The sequence below is a fragment of the Glandiceps talaboti genome, chromosome 16, assembly GCF_964340395.1.
Source record: "Glandiceps talaboti chromosome 16, keGlaTala1.1, whole genome shotgun sequence".
NCBI lineage: Eukaryota > Metazoa > Hemichordata > Enteropneusta > Spengelidae > Glandiceps > Glandiceps talaboti.
In genome coordinates, this window is record NC_135564.1 from 5,022,499 (window position 1) to 5,032,826 (window position 10,328).

General features: G+C 37.0%; 1 protein-coding gene across 1 annotated transcript; it reads right to left on the minus strand.

Moving 5' to 3' along the window:
- Positions 1 to 1,040: 1,040 nt before the first annotated feature.
- Positions 1,041 to 3,355, minus strand: LOC144447702 (carboxymethylenebutenolidase homolog). Its single transcript, XM_078137780.1, has 3 exons — positions 3,328 to 3,355; positions 2,535 to 2,642; positions 1,041 to 1,846 (listed from the first exon to the last, which is right to left on the minus strand). The coding sequence occupies exons 1-3, from the start codon at positions 3,353 to 3,355 to the stop codon at positions 1,041 to 1,043; spliced, it is 942 nt and encodes a 313-aa protein (XP_077993906.1).
- Between the last annotated feature and the right edge of the window lie 6,973 nt (positions 3,356 to 10,328).

Consider the following 10,328-nt stretch of genomic DNA (forward strand, 5'->3'; position numbering starts at 1 on the left):
GAGTGTTTGGTTTGTATCACTGTCTTCAGAACTAAAATATAGTAGTACATGGTAAAGAAAAACAGCGAGTTTTTTGGATTGTATCACTGTCTTCAGAATTCAAATATAGTAGTGTATGGTAAAGAAAAACAGTGAGTTTTTGGATTGTATCACTGTCTTCAGAACTCAAATATAGTAGTGCATGGTAAAGAAAAACAGTGAGTTTTTGGATTGTATCACTCTCTTCAGAACTCAAATATAGTAGTGTATGGTAAAGAAAAACTGTGAGTTTTTGGATTGTATCACTGTCTTCAGAACTAAAATATAGTAGTGCATGGTAAAGAAAAACAGTGAGTGTTTGGATTGTATCACTGTCTTCAGAATGTATGATTTCTATGAACTTTGTATGGGATGGAGAAGAGTAAAAGTAACGTGGAACGTACAGATTTTCGATATTGACTAAATAGTTACATTTTAGTAGGAAATGAAATTCGTCCTCGACCTCATGAAGGTCACAGAGAGTACATATCCTATCATCACGGTCTACATTCTTTCTCCTCCCCAATACAATTTGAAGCCAATGTGCTGAACACCTAAAGCGTGCAACCATCATGTGATGCTTGATCTTAGACACTGTACTTTTTCTCGATGTAATGACAATTTAAAAAGTTTCTGTAATGCAGAGGTTTACCATAATTAGATACACCATTGTGCTATTTCGAAAATAAAAAAATGTTCTGAATCTATTGTTTGAAAGTATTTACATATAACTCAATTTTCAACACGTTGTGCATTCCATAGACCCAAATCTCTTCTAGATTACACATTTCTAGTAAATTTCTAATTCCTCTTGCCCATATACTCGGACTACGTACAGCAGTATTTTCTATCTGGTGGAGTATGTCATAAAATTGTTTGGCATTGTGCGATCGTCTCTAATGGGTATATAGTCTTAACAATCTCTACTAATCGAATAGATGACACATAGTGCTAATAGCATGCAACAAAGACGGACAGTCATGAGTTATATTGACCGGATTAAATAAAATATCGCGCCTTGTTTAAGTTTCCTGCATATTGTCATTCTCCAACGGTAAATATCGTTCTAACCAGGTGTACATATCTTGTTTGGCTTCTTCTGCTAAGGCGGCCGCTACGGGATCACTTCTGTTTGCTCTGTGTACAAAAGCATGGTCGGCATCGTCGAATACCTTAACGTAGGCTGGAGGTCCACCCATTCCAGAATCGTCTGCAGTTACACTATCAAGCATTCTATTGACTCCTTTTAGTGCCTCTTCAATGAGATACACGCCGTCAAGACTTTGGATCGTGTCATTTTGTGCAAAGATTAGCATCGTTGGGAATGACATATCCGTGGCTTGTTCAGCGGTAATTAAAACCCCGTAAAAGCCAACACCAGCTTGGATCTGTGTAGATTGCGAATTTGATGCCAATACTACCTGTCTTCCACCCCAACAGAAACCAATTATCCCGACATTTTCCAGTCCTTTCACAGACTGTAGATATTCTACAGAAGCTTCAACATCTTGGTCTACACGTTCTTGTGGATGGCTCATATTCCACATAGCATATTGTCCCCAGCTACCACCATTCCAGGGATTTCCACGAAACAGATCTGGCATAATGGCTGTATATCCATGTGTTGCTAACTCGTCTGCTATTAGTCTGGTAGATCCTACTTCATAACCATAGATATCGTGAATGACTATAACGGCTCCAAGACAAGATCCAACAGGTTCAACCAAGTACGCTGACAGGTTAGCATTGATCACTACATCGGTGCCATCAGCGACGTAATCATCTCGTGTATCTCCAGGATCGCAGGGCCTAGATGGAGAGCTTTGATCTGGAAAACAATGTATTTAATATAGAAAGTAAGTAAATAATGTCACTTGTACACATGGGTAATTAAAAAAACAATGGAAGCATACAAACCAATCATGCAAAGATTGGCCTAATATACTGACTAGTAAAGCCAAAATTTGCTTGTTAGAAACCATAAAATGCATTCGTCTTGCTATGTACTGTAATCACAAGTAGAAACAGAACTTATGTAGATGGTAGAGGGTGAGGTGGGGATAAGGGGTAGGTGGGGGGGGGGGGCAAGGGGTTAACCCCTGCACCCTTACCTCACTATTAGAATGTCAATCTTCAATTTAAATACATGTCTAAATCTAGACCATGCTTTGCATTCCTTTGCATCAAGTATATACAGTATGTCTGTCAAATGATAGTTTACTTCGCCTTCGTTACCATGTAGAATATTAGTATATTTCTATCAAAATGAATCAACCAACAAAAATGAAAGATTTCAAAACGAATGAAAGATTTGACGAGAGGATTCTCTACCTTTATTGATACAGTAAGGAGTGGATGTATACGAGCTGTATTTGTCTTACACCATACATGTGCTACAATATAGAGTTGTTGGTTGTCAAGGGCAACATGGTATCAAAAATAAAACAAAGCCATGTTGTTCCTACTTGTGCTTTCATAGTTTACAATGATTATATTCATACCTGAGTCTTCGACACTGTCATTCCATACAGTAAAGAATAGAGTCAGAAGTATGGCCAAAACAACGGCTACAATGATCACCCCAACAGCTAGGATTAACCTTGGTTTACTTGCCATTGTATTCACTGATAGAAAAAAGAAGCGGGAATATGTGTTACTCTTTATAAGAAATGCTTCTTACCAGTATCGTACAAAATATCAGTACAAATTAACATTTAGTTATGATTTGTAGCACCAGTCTTACTATTGTATGCATACCATAATTTTTTACCCTAGCCAGCTAGGAGGGTAAATCGAGGCAGCCTAAAGTATCGGCGTTCCCACCTGTTGCGTCGACCCCGCCCTCTAGTGTCGACATTACTTTTAACGCGCATATAAAACGTTGTTCCTAGTTTGGAAAGTGTATTTTCTTCAAGATTTCTGGCAGGCGTCATCCAGGATATGAAACTATTTCTGAAGTGATATTTACAGCGTATATATGAATGTCTAAACATCATAAGTGAAGCTATTCAAAGGGGCCACAAACTGAGCCGAGTTTGAAGTTTATACGTTTTGGGGAGTAGGCGTTTTGCTCTGCATATCTAAAAGTACTCACAGTGCTCTACTAACTAACCGAATTCAAATCTGGTATTGAGATATATCTAATAAACTATCTGATGACCCAATTTAGAACACGTATGAAATATTGAGGAAGTCACTTAATAACGAAGTAATTATAATCTATCCTACTGGACTTACTGTTGTTACCATTCAAAACAGCAGTAAGTCCAGTAATTATGGATAATAACTACTTCGTTATTAACTTCATACCTGGATTATTGAGAACATTCATAGACATAGAGGAAGTCAGTTGTTGCAATCAACTGCTGTAACAATGTTAGATGTTATGGAAAGCATAAACCGACATTAAAATGATACTAAGAATAGTTCAATTGTAGGTTTATGTCATTATTTTTATTGAGTAAAGTGAAACCACATAAACTCAACTTGAGTCACTTTAAAATCTTGACATGAACCTTAAAGTAATCAGTATAATTAGCCCAAGAATGAACTATGCTTTCTCTTTATATTTATCTCTGTAAATACAACAGTATCGAACGAGTGGCATTGTTGGTGCTTTACTTAACTGACAGTTACGTATCGCACAGGTTGTGGTATGCTAAAACAAATAAAACCCTTTTAAGTTGTGTAAAACGACCTTGTACAACAAAGAACCGTAGGGTCTGTGAAAGAACTAATCAAGTCAAGCAATTTGTATTGTGTTTATGCAAATAGTAACAAAGAGCTATCGGAATGAAAAGGGTTCCTCCCAGTGAATTTTACGGTTTCAAATGATTCATTGATGTCGTCAACTGTTACAGTATTCGGAATACTCCAACTACTGTCTTTAGAAATTCCTACCTTAAAAACTTCAGAGTGCAACGGGGTTGCCTTTAATAGTAACCATACACACACATTCGCGAATTTTATGTGCGAATTGAATGTAAACTCGCTGCTTGTGTAACTTTACATTCTACATTTACATATTATGCAAGATTTAGTTTCTTCCATCGACCGTAAATCATGACTGTCTGAAGACTAGCACATATGGATCAATTCAGAGTCCAAGACATGACAAAATGAGTGCAAATGACTAGAGAGGTTACACAAATAAACGACCATGTACCTTGTGGGGTCCGTACGAGATTGAATAAACAACAGAAAGTCATTCGAGTTCCAAACTTGTGAATACTAATGTGAAGTGATTTAATCTAAACGTATGTCTAGGTATTTCAGGTAGTTCGTGTTTGCAATACCTGTATAATGTTTGTTTTTTGTTTCTCACCCATTTCACAAACTTTTGCACCATAGAAACAAATTGATTACTACAAAGTCTGCCCTGAGTATAACCGGGAGTAGGGGTGGGGGTTTGAAAAACTCAAAGGTATTTTCCATATATAATACGACTTTGATCTTATACAACGTGAGTAGTAGTCGTTTCAAAAAATTAACATGTTCAGACTGACTCGGAGAGTTTTTGTCGTGTCCTGTTATGCGGTTCTAGAAAAAAGTGAAGGATACTTACATGGTTACGCATCAAGTTACAACAACGTTTTGAGTAGCGTCGCTGCCAGACTCGTGACTTGACTATCGTCTCTAAGCAAAGTTTGTATGCCGTGCGGCGCAGCCGCGAGACTCAGAGAGGGACCTCTATATTCGCGGCTAAGCCGCTCGGCATACATCAAAAGATTAGGGACGGTAGTCACGAGTCTGGCAGCGAGACTACGTTTGAAAGGGACTAAATGACCTCCTACTTTCCCGTTGGATAACAAGATGTATGGATATATACATGTATACACATTAAAAACACTTTTGGTATTTCCATGACCTTTGACATTAGGTTTCCATTCTGTGACGTACTATTGAAATGGTCGGGAGATTATTTTCACGTTATTCTATGAAAATTAATTGAATTGTGAGGGATGTAGCTGGCGGAAATTCTGACCCGCCTGCCAAATTAGATAACTGTTAGCCCTGAGACCATTTAGGTCTGAGGTTTAATACGGCGACGAGTATTTCACCGTTATATATCCCTTTCGCCCTCAACGTTCGACTTCCGTCACCGGTCATCAGTGACCCTTCCTTCAACACCACCGGCAGATTTTAATGATGGTTCTTAAAGAAATCTTCAATATTTGCTTTTATATTTAGGTACGTTTATAAAGGAATTTAAAAAAAAAATAGATTAATTCCCTATACTAGTTCGTCGAATAAGCACGAAGATTGTGAGTACAATTTTGAAATTTGGTATGTAAAACAAGAAAAAAAACCACCAGATTATTTTCCATGAAGTACATGTATTATGCTGTGTCAAAACATCTATTTTATCCTCTCGTTGTATATCAAAAATGGTGAGACGTTTCAAGTAACTTACAAGCTGGTCTGTTAAGTACAACAACCAAATCCTGTGAAAACTTGAAGTATGTGTATTTTAATACCGTGAAGCAATTAACACTGATATAATTGTGATCATAACTTCTGCTTTTCATATCATCACGGTTGTTCATGGTGTGATGCAATTTGTGCATTAACACCTGACATTGCATTTGCATTTGCATTTGCTTGTGGCACCGGACATCATGGCAATGGGGAATGTGACGAGGTCACGAGGTTCATGCAAATAAAATGTGATTTTAATAGTGTAAGTAATTTGTCAATGTCTAAAAACCCCATAGGATTAGCACATTGCACGTTATAAGGCAATGAACAGAATTTATGGCAGGGGTCCTGAAGTGAAAACGCTTTGCTCATTTTTTTTCACCTTGCACACTCAAAAAAATTATACCCCCAGGCTACACAGACGGTATAAGTACAATTTTACGGTCGTCCCTCCCTCCCGCATTTTGAGATGTAGAGTACATTAAAATCACAATTCTTCACATTATCATGGCAGTCACCCACCATATAATAACATAGTGGCTAAAGAACTTCTTACGGCAAGGCCGCAGAGAAATTTTGCAAAATTACTCGATAAACGATCACTCCTGAGGTTTGATTTGGTTCAAATCATGAACAAAATATTTCAACCCCCCTTTCAGACCATCATAGTTTTCAAGCCCCTCCCCCCCCCCGCCTCAGCCCACCTGTAAATTCTGCTACATGTAGTTTCCTAACAAACGAATGCTGCTGTTATGTTTGTTAACTGAAAGCTTACTTTAAAACATTACTAACCGATAGATATAAACAAACTCAAAAATGCTCGCGCTTACGTCAGATTTGTTATGGTATATGTAAATAATACAAATTGAACAAAGAGTACTGGAATTTCTAGGCTGACGCGCAGTACGCGTAATATCATAACGCATGCTCGTGTTCGTTATATATATATATATATATATATATATATATATATATATATATATATATATATATATATATATATATATATATATATATTTGGTGGTACTGGAACTCTTCCTTGTTCCAGTACCACCAAAACTATTGCGTTCTGCCACTACGGTATAGAGCACTGTCTTAGCAGATTGATACTCACCGAGTTATATATACATACATATATATACATATATATATATATATATATATATATATATATATATATATATATATGTATATATATATATATGTATATATATATATATATATATATATATATATATATATATACACATGTATATCAATGGATGCCTTCTTATATTTGAATAAATCTAAGAGGTTTTGTCGTGATTAATTGTACTGAATTAATAAACAAAAACAGAAAACAATATGCATTGAAAATATTTCATAGAATGTAAAGTATTCCATTGTGTCAGGGACGTTGTTCTCAGTTACGTAACATCTATACATACTATCATTCATAGTCGCTAGGGTTTATTGGGCGTTGACTATTTCCATCTTTCTTTAATCACACTCAACGTTTCACTCAGATTTCCTTAACTTTAGGAATATTAGGAGTAATGGTTCTAGCCAACTGGAGCGATATTTCGTGATTAGGAATGTACCAGACGGTTGCGTTGATCTAATCACAAAAACGCTGTTCAAATATTTGATACCATACCATATCATATCAGGTAAGTGTAAAACGTCCCCTTTCAATCTTAGGACATATACTAGTACATCATCGCTGTCCACTTTCTATTTTTTATCGCTGATGTGCAAACATTCTGTTTTTAATAGGTCACACATTCTAGTTATCTATATAAAATTCAAATTTGAATTGTTTCAATTCAGGATGCGACCATAACTCACATATTAAAATTCACCCTCCAAATATAGAACACTAACGAACTATTCAACCAATTAATATGTATGTATGTATGTATGTATGTATGTATGTATGTATGTATGTATGTATGTATGTATGTATGTATGTATGTATGTATGTATGTATGTATGTATGTATGTATGTATGTATGTATGTATGTATGAGTGTGTGTGTGTATGTATGTGTGTGTGTATGTATGTATGTATGTATGTATGTATGTATGTATGTATGTATGTATGCATGTATGTCTGTGTGTGTGTGTGTGTGTGTGCGCGCGCGTGCGTGCATGTGCGTGCGTGCATGCGTGCGTGCGTGTGTGTGCATGCGTCGTGGAAGGAGTTATTTTAATTCAACATGAGTCATCCCATGAAGGCGTCAACACTTCCTGCTCTTGAATTTCAAATTGTACAAAATAATCGAAAACTGACTCTGAAAAAATGGACCTTGAATAAGTATTATGGAAAGGTCCGATGGATGTTTCTTCACATATCTTTGTTTGATACCAAGCATGACTCAGTAGTTATTTAAAGCATATAGTATACCTTGTTTACAGACAAAAATGAGGATTATACGTATGCCAATTATTTGCGTTGATTATCCAATGTCCAGTCTCTCCTATTCACAAACTACCCTACATCCCACTTCATGCAATTAATATGGGTGATATAGTGTATATGATATATTCACATTTTACAATAAAATTCATATATTAAGTGAACTCATTTCTTGCAGGTAATAACATAACATTGCAATCATGTCAACGAAATCTACTGCACTGATAACCACATTTGGAATATTGATGGCGATGATCTTCACCGGTATATTTTGTTTTTTTGCCGTATATTACATGGGTCCACGACCAGGTATGAATCATTCATGTTACATACATAATTTCCGAGGTCTTCGAGTTCCATTAGGGAACGAGTCTCTCTCTCTCTCTCTCTCTCTCTCTCTCTCTCTCTCTCTCTCTCTCTCTCTCTCTCTCTCTCTCTCTCTCTCTCTCTCTCTCTCTCTCTCTCTCTCTCTCTCTCTCTCTCTCTCTCTCTCTCTCTCTCTCTCTCTCTCTCTCTCTCTCTCTCTCTCTCTCTCTCTCTCTCTCTCTCTCTCTCTCTCTCTCTCTCATCATGTTTGACGTAACATGGGTGTAGTCTTTAAGTTACGCTCTGACATCCTCTTAACATCAGTCAATCAGTCAGTATATTGGAATTAATCCATTATTCGACAGGTTATGTTATAGTACGGAGGGGGGGGGGGCATTTCTGCAGACTACATCGGGTGAATGGTTCGACCGAAGTGTTGGGGTTTGGTTATTTTTTTTAATAATTAGATGTAAAATTTAAACAAAATTTAGAAATGATATACATTGGTCGTTATATGTCATGACAACCCATGTTGACATCTTTACTAGTTCTGAGATAAGTCAATATGTGGAAAGCGCAGTTATTTTTACTCACTCTCATTTCTTTTCACTACAGAACCTCCTCCTATAGACCCCTGCCAGAATTGGAATGAATCAGCAGGATATGACATAATTAGCGGAACGTATGCCTTCATTTCTGCGGACTTGGTCGGTTACATGGTTCGACCACAGTGTACACTAAGGGACACTGCAGTTTTAGTTGTACATGGCTCTGAAGGGTTCTATATGGATGGTATCTATGGCATTCTCTACGATTTGGCGCATCACGGATACACCGCCATCACACCAAGTTTATACAGAGAGAATTGGGATCCGTCGTCGTACTCCACAGACACGCTGAATGAAACTGGAATAGATGCCGACCTCTATAGAACGATGTTGTACATAAAGAGGACCTTTAAGTACAGGAAAATCGCTATGGTTGGTTTTGACTGGGGAGGAGACGTTATTGGCAAACACTGTAGAATATATTACCCTAATATCCATGTTACCGCTTGTGTAACCATCAATGGCTATTCCATTACTCCAGAGATTGCACTAGGCAGTGTGTCACCTGCTTATTTTATATTTGAAGACCATGGAGATGAAGCGGTTACTTCTAATGCTCAATACATCCGAACTCTTCTCAAAGGTGCCAACCGGATTATTTCTTCTCTGCAAAGTGGTGAATGGCTCAATGGCACACCAGTCTATCTTTCAATTATAGAAAATCCCAACTACTCGTATAACTACACTTGGGAAAATGGGAACTGGTATAAATGGGATGAAAATGTAGAATTCAACATAACAATCCCTTCTGTCAACGTAACTGAGTCTATTTTTTACAGTGCTCCAAAAGTTGCTTCAGAAACGGCCATTCGTTACATGTATTTATGGATAAATGCATATTCTTCAGAGTGAAGAGACTTGCATAACAACAATCTCCAAAATCAACAAACTGATGTAAATATATATATATATATATATATATATATATATATATATATATATATAATGTCATTCTTCTTTCGCCAAGTAGAGTGCTCGATCACCTTGGAGAGCTATCATACATAAAAATGAAAGAAGACGAGTCTGATATTACATTGTGGAATTACACTACGGACCGTTTCACCAGAAGGATCGTCGGGTGTAATAGTATGGTTTAATAGTAGTCGTTGGCTATATACATTCTGCTTTATGTACATAACTTATGTGTGTGTTCACTGACGGCTGTGTGTACACAAAAAAATGAAAACAAAGGTTACGTATTATTGAGTAAGAATTTGTTGTTGTTGTGCGTCAGTGAACACACATAAGTTATGTACATAAAGCAGAATGCACAGCCAACGACCACCACTAAACCACACCACCACACCCGACGATCCTTCTGGTGAAACGGTCCGCAGTGCAAATCCACAATGTAATATCAGACTCGTCCCCTTTCCCTCCCGTGCATGACAGCTCTCTAAGGCGATCGAGCACTCTACTTGGCGAAAGAAGAATGAAACCATATACATATATATATATATATATATATATATATATATATATATATATAATTTCATTCCTCCTTCGCCAAGCAGAGCGCTCGATCACCTTGGAGAGCCATCATACGCTGTGCATTCTGCTTTATGTACATAACTTATGTGT

Excerpts from the sequence above, each read along its gene's own strand:
- LOC144447702 (XM_078137780.1), bottom strand. The coding sequence starts at position 3,355 with ATGTCTATGAATGTTCTCAATAATCCAG. Across the intron at positions 2,643-3,327 it reads GAATGTTCTCAATAATCCAG|TGAATACAATGGCAAGTAAA; the intron begins GTATGAAGTTAA and ends TTTTTCTATCAG. Across the intron at positions 1,847-2,534 it reads CTTTACTGTATGGAATGACA|ATCAAAGCTCTCCATCTAGG; the intron begins GTGTCGAAGACT and ends ATTGTTTTCCAG.